General features: G+C 35.5%; 1 protein-coding gene across 1 annotated transcript in view; it reads right to left on the bottom strand.

The window, feature by feature from the left end:
* Gle1 (nucleoporin GLE1) overlaps window positions 1–17,677 on the bottom strand; it is a 37,730-nt gene that overhangs the window by 17,187 nt on the left and 2,866 nt on the right. The window contains exons 2-5 of the mRNA XM_069828095.1: window positions 14,780–15,328; window positions 11,034–11,200; window positions 6,596–6,698; window positions 4,733–4,823 (exon numbers count right to left, since the gene is read on the bottom strand). Of these exons, the coding sequence (XP_069684196.1) occupies window positions 4,733–4,823; window positions 6,596–6,698; window positions 11,034–11,200; window positions 14,780–15,328 (910 nt within the window). The remainder of the gene's footprint in view (window positions 1–4,732; window positions 4,824–6,595; window positions 6,699–11,033; window positions 11,201–14,779; window positions 15,329–17,677) is intronic.

The following is a 17,677-nucleotide window of genomic DNA, read 5'->3' as shown; positions in this document are numbered from 1 at the left end:
TAAATTTATGTTGACTACTTCCCACAGTTCAAAGATTTTTCCACTAATATTTCGTTAGTGATGTTTTTTAGTTACCGTACCAGTATATGTAGTTAGTTTTGTTTGTAGAAGTTTCCTTTAGTAACATATCTGATAGATGCAAGGCTTTTTAAATAAAACACCTTGTGATAGTATACAGTAGTGAAAAAAAAAAAAACCCGGTCCGACCCTTGTAGCTGATTTCAGAGCCTTGTTCACTCCAGAGCACGATAGACTGTAACTAAGATTTTCGTGGTTCGAATCCTGCCTGGAAAGGAAACTTTTTTTTGTTCCTTATTCAAATTAATTCCCAATACTTTTCGATTACAGCGATATTTTACTACTTAATTAACTTATTATTCCCAGAACATGAATTTTACCAGCAATCGAAAAGTATTGGGAATAAATTTGAGTAAGGAACAAAAAAAAGTTTCTTTCCTAGGCAGGATTCGAACCACGAGAGTCTTAGTTACCAGTCTATCGTGCTCTGGAGTGAACAAGGCTCTGAAATCAGCTACAAGGGTCGGTCTGGTTTTTTGCCACTACTCTACATATATATCTCAATTGTAATATAATTAAAAAAGCAATTATTGTTGGTATTTAGCGTGATCATTAAGGTAAATAATACTACTGGAGAGGTTTAAATATGTAATTTCCACTACAGAAACTCCAGCTGGAGTCAACTGTAGCAACCATTATGCTAGACATGCACTTTAGAAGGAGTATTTGTCCATGTGAATGATTTCATTTAAGTCTTTGAATGGACTTTTTATAGCCCAAAACATTACTGGCACTAGGGAGAACTACTGAAATTAGCGGGGTTTTATTTGAGCATTCCCAGGCATAATGCTAATGCAGAAAGGATATTTTCTCTCAAGAATAACTGGCACTACTACACACAATAATACACTTTGTTTATTGATTGAAGTATTTTATGCAGGGGTGTGGTAGTTTATTTGTGTTTTAGAACATGAGGAAAGAGGATGGTGCGATTTGAGATGCTATGAAATACATGTACTCGAGGAAGAGAGGGAGGAAGAAATGGAAAAGGTAAGGGTATAGACGACGAGAGACAGAACGGCGGATTCCACTGATTCCAAGTTGGACACTGTGTGAACTGTTATAAGCATTGTACAGAATAAAACAAGCCGTGATAGTTAACTTGCTAGTGGATTTTTGCGTATTTCGGAGGAAACGTCGACTAGGAAAGAACATCCAGTGTTTTGACACATTAAAATGGAGCTGACTAAAGAAGAGCTTAGTTACCGAAGAGAGAAATACCTTTATGACAGATGAAAAAATCACTGATGATGAGGAAATTGATAGTGATTATGGCGATGATCCAGCATTACAAGAAGAGTTACATCCAGAAAGAAGATTTACATTAGTTGATGTTCAGGAAAGTAGTAGCTCTTTGTACGCTCCATCACCATCAAGTAAGAAGGGCACAAAATTCCTTCAAGAATACTTGGCTAATGTTTGTAAAATCTGGACAAAGCAGCCCAGAGGAAAGTATCCCCCACTTCAGTTGTGTCCTCCTGGTTTGACTATTGACAAATCACCTCGTGTAAAATTCACTTTTGCAATAGCACAATAAGACTGACAAAAATAAGATAGTATTGTAAAAATTTGAAAATACGCTTAAAAATCCATGCAGAGAGAGGAACATCTTGCAAGGAAGAATTAATGACAAGAATTGTAATTATTTCATTGTAATGAGAACAAAAATGGAATGATCTATGACCAAACGAAAAGAACTTAGGCACTGAATATTACTTACTTACAAATGGCTTTTAAGGAACTCGGAGGTTCATTCCCGCCCTCACATAAGCCCGCCATTGATCCCTATCATGTGCAAGATTAATCCAGTCTCTATCATCATATCCCACCTTCCTCAAATCCAATTTAATATTACCCTCCCATCTATGTCTCAGCCTCCGCAAAGATCTTTTTCCCTCCGGCCTTCCAACTAGCTCTCTATATGCCTTTCTAGATTCGCCCATATGTGCTACGTGCCCTGCCCATCTCAAACGTCTGGATTTAATGTTCCTAATTATGTCAGGTGAAGAATACAATGCATGCAGTTCTGTGTTATGTAACTTTTCCCATTCTCCTGTAACTTCATCCCTCTTAGCCCCAGATATTTTCCTAAGAAACTTATTCTCAAACACCCTTTATCTCTGTTTCTCCCTCGAAGTGAGAGTCCAAGTTTCACAACCATACAGAACAATTGGTAATATAACTGTTTTATAAATTCTAACTTTCAGATTTTTGACAGCAAACTAGATGACAAAAGTTTCTCAAACGAATAATAACAGGCATTTCCCATATTGAATATTAAGAAACAAATCTATCCAAGCAACACCTTATTGTCTAAAGTGTCCAGACTGTGGGTCAAAAGTTTCAAGAGAAAAAACAAAATAGCTTCGCGTAAGATTACACACAAAGTTATAAAAAAATGTGCTGTTGATGCTGCTTATGTAAAGCAAAAGCCGAAAAATTTGTTACTGACATAAGGAATACCATTGATGAACACAACTTTACTCCGGAGCACATACTAAATGCGGATCAATTCAGATAAAAAGTTACAGTTCGGAAAGCAAGACTGTCTTTAGTGCCAATGGTTCAGTTGCAGCAACAATGCCTTCATACATGACAATGGCAGTTGTTGTAATGGATGGTACACTACTTCCACATGTGCTAACTTATATTTTAATTTCATATTGGAGTGGTTAAATGACAAGTTGTAGCCGATTTAAGTGAACACCATATTTTAACGTTTTGGTGGCTACTTCATTCACACACAACCCCCAGAATGTCTGGGGGACCACACCTGCTGTTGGTCGATGGGTCCATTGGACCTAGCTGGGAGATCTTGTTGATCACCAGCTTTCCCTCCTTAAGCCACTGGAGGACGATTTTAGTGCCATAGCAGGTCAGCACTAGGAACAGAAAAGTAGAAAGAGGAGGAAGGAAAGGGAAATGAACCCCTAGGCCTCGAATGCTCTAATGCCATTGGGGTCGAAGAAAGTAAGAGTTCAGTCAGAGGACTGGATAGGAAAGGGTAAAGAGGGAATTAGGTATTGAATAGAGGAAAATTATACCAAATTCAGTCATTAACTCATCAAGCTGACCAGTGCTAATTGATGAGTAGCCAAACACCTGCATAGAATTGGAATATATCAGTCCCCTAACTGCCCATTGTGCAACTCAAACCAAGAAATGGATTCGGAACACCTCAAAATCTGTGCTTCAGTGGCTGGCCATGATAATATCTTTGAAAAATATTGGAGTGCAAGAGGTCAAATGACTTTATTGTCAAACGCCTGGCATTAGAAAACAAGAACATATTTTAATTTCGTAAACATTACTGTAGTCATTCCTGTCTTTTTATAAATCATTAAATCAATGGCCTCATCAAAACGTAAGCAGATTCCTTTCCAGTCATACATCATTTCCATATCTTGAGGTTCACAGCTCCTCTGCTTATTGCCTATAGCAGATATAAATCTTGTAGTATGTGCACTTTGATACTGTCTATCCAACACACTATAAAGAAATGGGAATCTTGCAACAATACTTGGGACCCCTTTCTTGTTAGCTGTCTCGGGATGGGTGCTCTGCACTATCGTCATTAAGCTGACGAAACAGTACTACCTGGGACCGTCCTGCATATGAACATCTGGGTGAAACATCGATATCCCTTCTACACTACACACAGGAGAAAAAAACGTTCTTAAATATAATTGAAACCTTTTCACATTTCTCGGCTTCACGTCACTTAGATATCATCTCAACTAACCCACTAATCTTGTCACATACCTCAGCCTCATGTCACTTACATAGCTATCCCCTCATTTAACGCAAATTAGACGTTAGTTCCATGTGTGGTGTGGGGAGATATCGCAGATAGACCAAAATCCATCATCCTTAGACAGGTATGAACCTGTGAATCTCTGACTGAATGACAAGCATGATAGCCACATGGTCACCGAAGATGACTTGACCTGAATAATGACAGTAGTGGAGATAGTGAATTCTCAAAGATACATTTAAGGCACTGGTTGACCTGCTAACTGGCAGAAGATAAGACTTTGACAACAATACAACTATGCATACTTTCTATTTCTCAATTAACGAGATTAGGAAACTTCAGTCAATGTGTGATTAGTGGAGAATAATGGCTCAATCTCCAGATTTAAATCTTTACTATGGTATCCTACGTCCAATGAAGAGATGGGCTGAAAACTTTTGTGGACCGTAACAGTCGTTCTGGGACTATAACCTGTATGGCTGATGATGATGATAATGATGATGATGAATGTTAAATATTATGCTTTATTTAACGACGCTCGCAACTGCCGAGATTAAATCAGTGTCGCTGGTGTGCCGAAATTTTGTCCCGCGGGAGTTCTTTTACATACCAGTAAATCTACTGACATGAGCCTGTCACATTTAAGCACACTTAAATGCCATCGACCTGGCCCGGGATCGAACCCGCAACCTTGGGCATAGAAGGCCAGCATTATACCAACTGAGCCAACCAGGCCAGATGATGATGATGATGATGGTGACTATGGTATTCTCATTTATGATGGAAATAATAATTGGAAGTGTGTACAGTATGTGGACAATCCTCACATGCCAGATAAATTGATAAACAATATTCGTGTTGAAATTCTCAAAATAAAGAGAGATCATTTTCGTAACTTACCACATTCTGTCTTTATAATGCCTAATATTGCATCAACTTGTTGAACAATCGAAGAAGCAGTCTGTAGACTTGCATTGCTAATTTCACCCACCTGAAAGTTAAAACAAAACATGATTTCGTGTGTGCATGATAACTGAGATACAATTACACCGAGTATCAAGTATTGATATTGTTTTCATTCCTTGTAGTTAGATCTATGTCAGTATTTACTTATGTTACATATGTATACATAAATAATTAATACAAGTGTAATCTAATGAAGTATAAAAATACAACAATTTTTTTTGTACAACAGTCAGCTTGGGTAGCACAGTCGGCATAGCACTGGCCTTCTGTGCTCGGGTTCGATCCCGGCCCAGGTCGATGGCATGTCAATAAATTTACTGGCATGTAAAAGAACTCCTGCGGGTAAAAATTCTGGCACACCGGCAATGCTGATATAACCTCAGCAGTTGCGAGCGTCGTTAAATAAACTATAATTCAATTTTTAAACAACATAGGTTTCGTGGCAAAAGACACATAATATAAATTAGATCTGAAAGTGTTCATTTTATTTCAGAAGAGAAAACGAAAATAAATTCAAAGTAGAGCATCCATCTAAACGAATATTGCATACGTTTATCACTGCCAATATGGCACTATAAACCAATTTTCAACTCTTTTATTACAGTCACAAGAAATTTCAATTTTTACTATACTATAAGTTATATTACTATGTATGGAATTATCACCGCATGAACACATTAATTAATGCACAAACCACACACTTAACGAACTAAATGTAATTATGTAATTATGAAGAATGGAGACAGAGTTCTCGCCATCACATTCCACTTCTTCCACTAGATGGGTCCCTACATGATATACACCAAGAAGGGCAAAATTTGCAAACAAAATGATACTAAACGTGAGGAATGTTAACATACAGAAGTGTAGTATTATGTGACAGATTAGGTTAGATTAGGTTGGATTAAGTGTGTATTATGTGATAGGCTACGTTAGGTTTGGTTAGGTGTGTAGTATTATGTAACAGGTTAGGTTAGGTTAGATTAGGTGTGTAGTATTATGTGAGAGATGTAGTTGACGACACTGAAAATCCCGTTAATTCCTCCGACAAATTACGTCACATTCACGAAAAATGTCGAAGTTTTTCATTCACACGCGACGGATTTTGTATATAAGTATGGTATGTATTTGGGGGGGGGTGCTGGGTGGGCATACAGCTCTCCCAGAGATCATATTCAATTTCCACTACTCCATACTATAAATCCTAGGTATTTTCAAGGTATTTTAAGAATTTTCTCTAGTGGCTGATTCATAATTAACCTTTGCCGAAAATAATTTTTACTTATCTAAAATATTTTTATTTTAATATTATGTGAGAATTATTCAGAATTTTAAACTGAACCAATTTAAACTCAACACGACTAAAAGTAATGTAAACATTTGGGGCAAAAAACGAATAGACTTTCAACAATCCCTTCTTGAATCTTTTACGAAATGTATACAGGTATTGTGATTCTGAAACAGTGCATTAAATTACTAAATATTGTAGATGGACCTAAAACGAGTACAAGATATTCCCTTAAAAAAAACTCACACACGCACACACACACATACATACACACACAAATTCTCACATTAATACAATTTCAGTAATTATAGATAAATATTGGTGGGCAGAGAGGTGAATACATTTTCAGTTGGTAGTTAAGACAAACCTAAGGGAATAAAAGATACCTTTCCTATAAATTATTTCAACTTCGTTTAATTAATTTTTGTCTTCATCTAATACATATCATGGTTCACGAAGTCGACAGCAATCAAAAGTTTGAAAATGAATCCAGTATATTACTCTCTTACCTTGCACTGCTGCACTAGTTGTTCCATATTCTCACTGAGGCTCTTCAATTTTGTGTTATGGCACGAAACATTTGCTACAAAAACTTGCTTATCTTTACATTCTCTGAAATAAACAAGAATTCAGGTAAAGTTGTTTGGCGAGTTCACCATAAATAACGGTTGAACAGTATGGAAAACTAACGCTAAAATCATCAACTTCTGACAGGTAATAATCCGTAACTTTAAGTCTTGGTGGGAAACATACTACAGAAGGAACTGTCCTTCAGAGGAGCCCTCTGGAAGACATGTTCCAAAAAGTGAAAAAGTATCTTTTCAAATTAGTGAATTTAAACATATCTCTTTTGACAAGAATGTGAAGGGAGAGTTGACAGCAAGGCCTTCCACTGATGGACTCGAAAAGCATACATTCGCGTATCGTAACTTCAATGCTCAAGTCATCAGTCTTCCAACTGAATATGCATAGAAGTGAAATATTTCAATTCTTGAGAAAAAATGTGTGATATAAAGAAGGTGCTAAAATTTGATCCTGATGGATATGAACTTTATAGTTAGCTTTTACAATGACCTCTAACATCAAAAGGAAGAGAACAACATTCTGATATAAGCGACAATGAGTGAAGAAGAAAAAGACACTAAAAACATAGTAAGAAAATCATGTAAATCAAAAACATAATTGTATTATACAGAGTGGACCGCTCGAATGTACCTAATTTCAATTGTATGTGACTGGTAAACGGTTGAAGATAGAAACCTACAGTAATGTTTATATGAAAGGAAAACTCAACAAGTTGCGATATGCCCATCACCATATCTCTATGTGAGCTCCAGCTGTCACTGTGACAATATCGAGGCGAACGATTTCTTGCCAAGTACGTTGGAGTATATCTTCTGGAATGCTCTCAATAGCCTCTATGATGCGCTCCCGAAGATCATGAAGGTCTCTGACTGGGATGGCGTACACTTTATCTTTGACGCAGCCCCAGAGAAAGAAATCGTATTGGCGAATTCCACTCATTTGGGTTTGTCATCCGGCTCCAGACGTTGCATTAACTGCATTTTGTATACGTACAGTTTGAGACGTTTGTGGACAATTCGTTGCAATGTTGATTTTGGTACTTGAAGTTCCCACAAAGCTCTTCTTAATGACTTCCGTGGGCTTTGCTCATATGCGGCTTGAACATTTGCAATAATTTCGTCGGATGTTTTATGACCACCAACATGCTTCTTCAACACCGATCCTGTAGCTAAAAATGTATCATGCCACTTCTTAATGCTTTTAGCAGTTGGAGCATCATGGTTAAACACTCGCCGATATTCCCCTTGACTGCTAACAACTGATTTAAACTCCACATACTACAACACAGTTTGAGCTTTCATCTGCGGTGTCGCCATTTTGACAATCAATACAATCTACGAAAAGAAACCGTATGTGCGCACCATCTACTGACAGGATTCAAAACTTGTTGAGTTTTTTTTTTCATATAAACGTTACCGTAAGGTTCTATCTTCAAACATTCACCAGACACACACAATTGAAATTAGGTACATTCGAGCGGTCCACCCTGTATTGTAATGTATACAATTTAATAGAGAACTGGTACTCAATTATAATTCGCGACAAGAAAGATGTCTAACAGATCCTCAGGAAGGTCATAATTTGTAAAGGTGACATGTGAATCACAAACATTTATTTTTTATTCCCTCATCCAAGAACACACAGATTTCAGATTTAGTAAAATCAAAATATGTACACTGACATACGTAACTTAAGTTTTTTATATGTACAGAACATGATTTGCAGGAATTAGAGAAAGTTTTAATTGTCTCCTGTAAAATTTTTTTTTTGTTACATGCCACTTTTTGCATCTTCTGATTCAATTGGTATTGGAGAAGGAGGGGGAAGAGGGTTGATATCTGTTACCAAGAGTTGAAGAACGAAGTAATTGCAAGTTAGCATTAAGTGTAAAATTACACTTGAATTTATGTTGTTGTTTTCTAATGCCAGGCGATTGACACTAAAGTCATTTGACTTCTTGCACTCCAATATTTTTCAAAGATATTGTGATGATCAGCCACTGAAGCACAGATTCTGAGGTGTTCCGAATCCATTTCTTGGTTTGAGTTGCACAATGGGCAGTTAGGAGACTGATATATTCCATTTCTATGCAGGTGTTTGGCCAAACAGTCATGGTCTGTTGCCAATCTAAATGCAGCTACAGATGATTCTTTTTTTATTCATTTATTTGTTATTGAACATAACAGGCAAAGCCCAATTACAATGTTCAAGACTGACAAACTAATTTATAAAACATAAACAAGGAAAAGGAAACATATACTTATAAAAACTGAAACAAAATAGAAATAAGAGAAAGAAAAAAAGAGAAATTGAAATAAGGTGTGAAAGTAGCTTCAAATTAACTAATAACAATATTCTGTAAAATATGATAACAAATAATTCTGTATTTAGAGAAATTCATATTGAAAATATCAACATTCGGATGAGGATGTAATCTATTGTATAACTGTAACATTTGGAATGTTTGTGGGATTCAGTATTCGCCCTTGGTATGTAAAATAAATTTCGAAATTTTGTATTAAGCTTAGGTGCCTATAAGTTATATAATAAAATAAACCAACACAGCCCAACTTATTGTTAATAATTTTATAAAGAAAGTTTAAAGACTGACAGTTTCGTCTAATTTGCAAACTATGTAGTAAAATGGAAATGTTGAAGCATTGTAGTGTAACTCTCATAAGTAGGATAATTATTATAAAATCTGTAATATAACCATTTTAGAAATTTATTTTGAATTTTTTCTAGTAACAGAATATATTTGTTAGTAACTGGGTTCTAGATAACCGCAGCATACTCTAATTTAGATCGAACAATGGAATTATACAAAATTATTATAGTTTTGACTTTAAATTTACAAGAATTTCTCATAACAAAACCTAAACTTTTATAGGACAAATTTATAATATTATTAATATGACTATGAAATGTAAAATTACTCCTAAATAATATACCTAAATCGGGAATTAAATGTGGATTATGATGCAGGGAGTTCCATTTTTTCCCTTGAGATTGTGTTATCAAATTTTGTTTGTTGAAGTCTAAGTATACAGATTTAATAAATCTTTTTACAGAGTAATACGTAGATTTAGTAACAAGTCTGTAATACTTGATTTATATACAACCCCATTCATTATGCTTTAAAAAACACTGCAAGGTATGGATAATACCGCTGATATTTCACAATGACAGCAACAGTATTTTCTTAACAAAATCCATACACAGAAATTATAGCCACGAACTTGGCATTAGAAAACATGTACAAAATGATGGAATGTCACAAAGAAGACTATGTGTACCCAGCAAAGTCTTAACCAGAACTAATGAAGATTGAACAACTGCTTTTTTACCACTCAAGAGGGGTTTTCCCTCAACCCAATATGAGCAAATGCTGGGTAACTTTCGGTGTTGGACCCCGGACTCATTTCACCGGCATTATCACCTTCATCTCATGCAGACGCTAAATAACCTAAGATGTTGATAAAGCGTCGTAAAATAACCTACTAACCACTCAAGAGTTAAAGCACAGTTTAAAGCAGTGCAGTTCTGAGAAATGAAATACTTCAACAACTCTACATATACACACATACTTATGACTTTTAAATAACCCAGAGGTTCATTGCTGCCTTCACATAAGAAGTCCCTATCCTGTGCAAGATTAATCCAGTCTCTATCATCAGATCCCACCTCCCTCAAATCCATTTTAATATTATCCTCCTAGTTACGTTTCGGCTTCCCCAGAGATCTTTTTCCTTCCGGCCTCCCAACTAACACTCTATATCGCCGGCTTAGAGTGTAAATGTGCTAACCGCCAAAAAGAAAATTTTACAAAGGAAGCAAAACACTGAGTTCAAATTAACTCTGAAACTTCAGGAGCAAATCCAAAGTACAGGTACATATGCCACCTATACTATGGATTTGGTCCCAAGTTTCAGAGTTAATTTAAACTTAGTTTTTTGCTTCCTTTGTAAAATTTTCTTTTTGGCGGTTAGCAGGTTTACACTCGAAGCCAACGATATGCATTTCTGGATTCACCCATACGTGCTACATGCCCTGCCCATCTCAAACGTCTGGATTTAATGTACCTAATTATGTCAGGTGAAGATCAACAACTCTACAACCTCGAAAATTTAACCAAAGTTTATAAGAACTTTTCTTATCGTAGTAGTCTGTGGTATTAGCCTGTATATATGGTACAGAACATCTAGAAAAAAAAAATCATTAAATACAGATGCAAGATGAGTAACAAGAAAGTAGAAGAGGTATTTTTTTACTCTATAATAGCTTTTCATCAAAAGACAACGCTCAACGAAAAATCTACTTCTGTTACTATGTACCATTATAAATGACAGTTTACGAACTTACTTTGCAGCCTCGACTATCTGTTCACACTTTGAACGATATTCTAGTTGACACTGATACATTTTATCAAGCTGAATCTTTTTCTCTTTCAGTCTTCTTTTCTCCTCTTCTTCAGCTTCTTTTTGTCTCCTCTCTTCTTCTTTTATTTTTTCATTCCATTCCATCATACGCTAGTGAAGAAAATAAGTATAATTTCAAAAAATCTGTATAATTAATATAAATGTTGCAGAACAAGGTATTACCTACATTTATAAAGTCAAAATTACACGGAAATAGTACTGGTATGTAACAGTGAGTATAACTTACAAATATCAAGAAAGTGTAGTATGAAAGAAGTATGGCAAAAATTATTCATACATTTCCAAAAGTTCCCTTTTTCGTCTTTCATGACAAATAATATGTGAAATTATATCAAATCCTGTAAAATTAAAATATCTACTTCCATAGAATCAAAGCAAGTGTTAGATATAGAAATAGACAAGTGGAGATTCTGAAAAAAAAAAAAATTCAATTCTGCATTAAAGACTGTAAAATGTAAACAGTTCTACAACTTCACTGTACAAAATCTTATGCTATATACACAAAAACAATTGGCTCTCTTCTGACAAAGGAAAAATTTTACAGTCTGTACTAAACCAAATGACCTGGAAATGTACAAAAACTTGCCCAGACATGTTCAAACGTTTTTAACAAGAGCCAGAACAGATCACATTGTCACTCAATTGTACCTACACCGATTTCACATTTCTGATAAACCTACTTGTCTGTGGTATAATAATCATGATGAAGATCTGGAACACATTCTTCTATACTGTTCATCCATAAACCACAAAAGAAGTAAATTAAAATCATCAGTACCAGTTGCAGAAGACACAGTCCTGCAGTATATATTGACTACATCCCAACTCTGGCTACTAGCAACAGGCATCTATAATGAACACCGATCAAAATACCCCTCATTTCTCGTGAAAAACAACAACTGAATAGACTACAGTGGACTATAGTGGATTTTATGTTGTCAGCAAACAGTTGGATACATTAAGAAGATTGACTGATACACAAAAACAGATAAAAGGTGCATGTCAGTATGCAGGAAAGTTTACTAAAGTATTTGAAGGGTACACGGGAAAAACGATCAAGGTCCATCAAAAATCGAAATTGAGTTAATAATTCTATCTTATAGTGGAAAAGAAGTACTATCATGTGGTCTAGCTAGTAATAAGAAATCATCGTTCTTGACATTCCACTACGTCTATTTCTATTAAATACACACATAACAAAGTATTAAGTGCTTAAACTTTAAAATTCGTTTTTCTCGAAACTTTCTAAAATGGACCTTGATCGTTATTCCCTTGTTCCCTTCATTTACCATAAATAAAATTAATACAAGTTACGGTAAAACATTTTTATACAGGGTGGAAGTGAAATAATCTTACAGGGATGACAGGGTTTACTTAAATGAATAGAAAACCTATATTACGTTTTATGATTAAATGCATGGTTAATTAGAAAATTAAGTTAGAAGTTTCAGCAGTCCAGCAATATCGCCACTAACATAACATTACTTGGATACTGATGTAAGAGGTCAACGAACTCGCTGTGTCTTGGTAGGTGAGCTGCTCTCTGTGTCACTGACAGTTCAAATTGTCTGAAACGCCTAAAGTAGGCACACTTCTATAATTGTATTTATGTGATGCAAAACTGTTAAATAGAACTTGTGTTTGGATGTAGTATCACTTAGAAAAAAATAAAGTTTTAAGTTCTGTATTAATATTACTACATATTAAGCCATGCGGAAGGATCCGGACATCCTGGGCATCGTTTCCCTAAGCCCTTGTCTTTCAGGTACTTAAGGACGTCGTAACAATAGTTATTTTAGGGTACTTTGCATATAGTGATAATGTTAATAGCAGTGGGCACTACCTGCCATCTAGCGCAAAAAAACTTTTTTAGTAGGATACTTGCACATAAGCAGTGATTGAGCACGCAGTGTAAGCAGCCATAGGATGCGATCCAGCAGGCAGTGATCTTTAAAAGTAATGGAACAAGAGAGTTCTAAGCTTGTTTGATCTTTAGACACAGTCACTCTTAATCAGAACAGCGTATAAGTAATTAAGTATGGACACTTCGCGTTGTACCTTTGATGTAGCCGGACTGATTTCAATGACCTTCAAGCCAGCTAGAGCATGAGATTCTGCTTTCTCCCTACAGTTGGCGTTGACATCACACCAGCTAGCAGTCGACACAGCGGAAATATAACACATAGGCCTATAATTAATACAACTAGGTACATTATGTACTTACTTACTTACTTACAAATGGCTTTTAAGGAACCCGAAGGTTCATTGCCGCCCTCACATAAGCCCGCCAGCGGTCCCTATCCTGTACAAGATTAATCCAGTCTCTATCATCATATCCCACCTCCCTCAAATCCATTTTAATATTATCCTCCCATCTACGTCTCGGCCTCCCCAAAGGTCTTTTTCCCTCCGGTCTCCCAACTAACACTCTATATGCATTTCTGGATTCGCCCATATGTGCTACATGCCCTGCCCATCTCAAACGTCTGGATTTATAGGTACATTATGTACTCAAATAAAATAAATTGGATCCATAAAATAATAAATCCATCATTAACTGTAATGTCTAGGCTCTAGACTTCCTTTATAATGAGAGTTGAGACATTGACCCCAACAACAATTAAAATATGTAATGATTTGATAGCACTGAAAATGGAAATGTATTATTGTATAATATAATGTATTATATTATTTTATAATATAATTTATTATATCTGAAATATAAAAAAAATATTATTAGGCCTACAACTAGTTTGTCACTGAGAAATAAGGAAAAGCTGTTAACTTGAATTTATTTGAAGCAAAGCGTCACTGGATTATGCAATAAGGTAGGTGATGTTTGGATGTGTGTCTCAACTCTATACTCAATTATTAACTTAGCGTATGCTCGATTACACTAACCTCTAGCACTTGAAAGTGGAACTAAACGCCGGCACACAAAGAAACAAAACACAGGAAAATTCGCTCAGTGTCCATTCTTTATAATCCCTATTCGCTGATCAGAAGGCATGATAGCAATAACAGGAAGAAACAGAGTAGCTCATGACAACAACAAACTGTCACCACAGTCTAGTATATCGTCGTTGTTCCTGCAATAACTCCTATGTGCAAAATATAAAATTTTTCAGTAGGAAGAAAAAACACATTTATTCATCCTATGGCAGCCGTACATAGGAGCCCGTGAATTCTTACATTTTCGAAACAAAGAAATATAATTACATATAGGAGATTTTATTATTTGCTGTATCACTATTTGTTATTTAATAGAGCAATAATCTGAAAATCGATAAATATGTCACATAGGAGTTATTGCAGGAACAACGGCGATATACAGTCACGAAGCTTGAGTTGTTGAGGGTACTAAAAACAATAGACTGTGCCGCATTGTCTGTGATGAGGCGACAGTAGCGATCCTAGTGGTTAGCAACTATCTATGAATGCATATGCCCATGTATTGAGCTTCGTGAATGTATATACTAAACTATGCTTTCACTATGGAAAATAAGCAGATAAGAGATTAAGATTGTTAGACAATGGGAAAAAGCTTTAGATCTAGATAAACTGAGCCAAATTGTGAAGGAGACTAAATCCCACACTGGGCCGTAAATGCCTTGAAAAAATAAGAAGAAGAAGAAGAAGAAGAAGAAGAAGAAGAAGTGTGCGAATTACCTGAGCATGCTGCTTATAAACTTGTGCGAGCTGTTCCTGTCTTTGAGTCGAGAGAATCTCTTCCTCTTGTAACTTACGCAGTATCATCTGCTCTTCACGAAGATATTTCGCTTCAATTTCACGCTTAAGGTGTTGCTGTTTGCTTTGCATTTCTAAACGGCTATTTCGAGAATCTTCTTCCATTTTTAAGAAGCGTTCTTTTATTGAGTCCTTCACTTCCATTCTTCGCTCCTGGTCCAAATCATACATCAGTTTCATGGTGGATCGTGAAGAAGAGTCCATAATGTCAACATTTCTCACAGTCTCGTTGTTACTATCTGTTGAACCATTTAGAACATACTTTCCAGCGGGAAATTTATTTTTTGGAGAGACAGACAGAGCTTTTATTTTACCCAACTTGTACAGCCCGTCACCTGCAGAATAGACATCATTAGATTTGCAGTTTGGACCAAGCGTAACATCAGTCACTACCTTACTCACGGCTGATGCCTTTGCTATAGCTGATAACTGAAGTCTGTCCAGTCCCATTGTAATATCTTCAATCTTGCCCTAGAAAGAAATTAATATATTCTATAAATGTTACGCTCAATGACTTCTAATTACTAACACCATTAAATGTCAAATGCATCACAAGGAATTAATATATAAAACAGTCACAATAAAAAGAGTGCTATAATACAGAAAAACGAAGAAAATTATATCTTAAGGTATGCATAGATTCTTAGAGTAAAAATTTACAATTTTCCCTCAATCTAGTTCGAAATTCACTTCCTACTTTCTTACAGTTAAATGAAAAGAATGCAAAAGGAAACAGAAAAAAAAAAAAATTTGGGGGGCACAGGACAAAAATTTTGTGAAAAAAATCATATATTCTTTCGGCAAGCATTTCTTCGCTTCCAATTGACCTAGATCATTCATTTTTTCACCAAATTGGTCCTTAAACAGTGAAGAATGTTGTAGTCTACAATGAACTTAATAGCATTCCTCAATTATTTTTATGTAATATCTTTTGTGTGTGTGTGTGTGTGTGTGTATCTAATGCTCTGGATTTAAAGTTGCCTCGTTTAATTATTAGGCAGCGGCATTCCTTTTAAGATTTGTAGGTCTTTATTGCATGCACCGATAATAAAATGAAAATGCGTCACGTCTTGTTTGTTGCTGCTATATATTAATATAACATGGACATGGGCTAGGCTTAATTGCTCAAAGCATGAGTTAATTTGAAGATTATTTATATTATTTAGATTATTTATTTTAAATTAATTATTTAAAGAAATAATTAAATGTTTCTCCATAAGGAAAACCGGAAAGTTTGACTTTTTGTAATAATTCTTTTATTGTTAAGGATTGGCCCTTATTGTAAGAACTATATACTTCACGGCGAATGTAATCACACGTAAAACCATCTACTTTATTAAATTTTGTGACTTTGTGTCCACGCTTTTTAGGTGTCTTAGGTCCCTTTTTTACAATTTTACTTACAGTATTTCTATTTAATTTAAGAATTTTAGATGTCTCCGAAATTTTTCCTTGATTTAAATTGTTTTTCAGAACATACGTGTGAGCATTGCACACAAACGTTTGACACTGCTTACATAATTTTGGTCTTGCTTTTGAATTTGAATTGTTACTTAACTCTGATATATTATTATTATTATTATTATTATTATTATTATTATTATTATTATTATTATTATTATTACCATCGTTGTTATTGACGTTCATGGGTATCGGTTCTGACACTTCACTCACTTCCCACGGCCTCCACATTTTTATTATACACTGAACTGTAATATATTTAATTTTCACTGTGAACTAGAACAAGACACACTGCTAAAATTTGCAACTCCGTGTGGAGTATTGGAGCGGCCTTCAAAAGACTTGACGACGACAATGGACAGCGACATAATTAAAATTATTGAAACTACAAAGCTTCCGTCCTCTTTGACACCGCTAGCCTACTAATTCAACGTGGCTACTTTAACAATGACGTCATCATCCTTCTTGCTTCCCAATATTTTGATGGAAGGTCCACAAATGTCCTAAGAGTTTCACAATTAGCCAGATGCTCCATCTCCATGTCCTCTTCTCTGGTGCACAGTAAGCATTTAGGTGAATTCAGTACTCCAATATGATGGAGGTGCTTACTGAGGCAATCATGACCAGTAATCAATCTAAACATGGCCACAGCAGATTTTCGAGGTAGATCAGGAATTAGTTTTGGATCTTTGAATGATTCTTTCCATTCTGAATTTTGATGTTTTGCCTGTTCGCTGTAACTTATTCTTTTTATGACTCGCTTTATTGATTCATATGGGAACTTGAAATTTGTTTTTAAGTTGATATAAGTTCCTTTCTTTGCTAACATATCTGCTTTCTCGTTACCGTTCAGTCCGCAGTGGGCCGGGATCCATTGGAAGACCACTTTTTTATTTAGCATTTGAATTTGTTTTACTATGCAATGAATTTCTTTTACTTTTTCCATTTTAGGGGATGTAGCTGAGCTGGTGGACTCGATTGCAGCTTTGGAGTAGGACAGGATGACTATGTTTTTGCACTGGTTTAGCCAAACAAATACATTTTGAAGTGATATGTATAAATGGCTTCAACTTCGCCATCAAAATTTGTTGTGTACTTGCCAACATTTTTATAAAGAGAAAAGTATTGGCAAGTAGCTCCTGCTCCAGCTCCTTCATTTTGATCCATGAGAGATCCATCAGTGTAAATGTACAACCAGTCCTTTTGTGGATATTTTCTATTAATTGTTTGTAGGGCAATGGCTTGTGCTATTTCTGGATTTATATCTTTTTTTTTTATTTTTTTTCTAACGTGTAAAAAAGTTATTTTATTATTTTTATGGTGAAACGAGCGTTGAGCGGATTCCACCGATTTTGGAAT

Source organism: Periplaneta americana, chromosome 6 (assembly GCF_040183065.1).
Source record: "Periplaneta americana isolate PAMFEO1 chromosome 6, P.americana_PAMFEO1_priV1, whole genome shotgun sequence".
NCBI lineage: Eukaryota > Metazoa > Arthropoda > Insecta > Blattodea > Blattidae > Periplaneta > Periplaneta americana.
The sequence above is the reverse complement of the archived record's forward strand: the minus strand, read 5'-3'. Positions and strand labels throughout refer to the sequence as shown.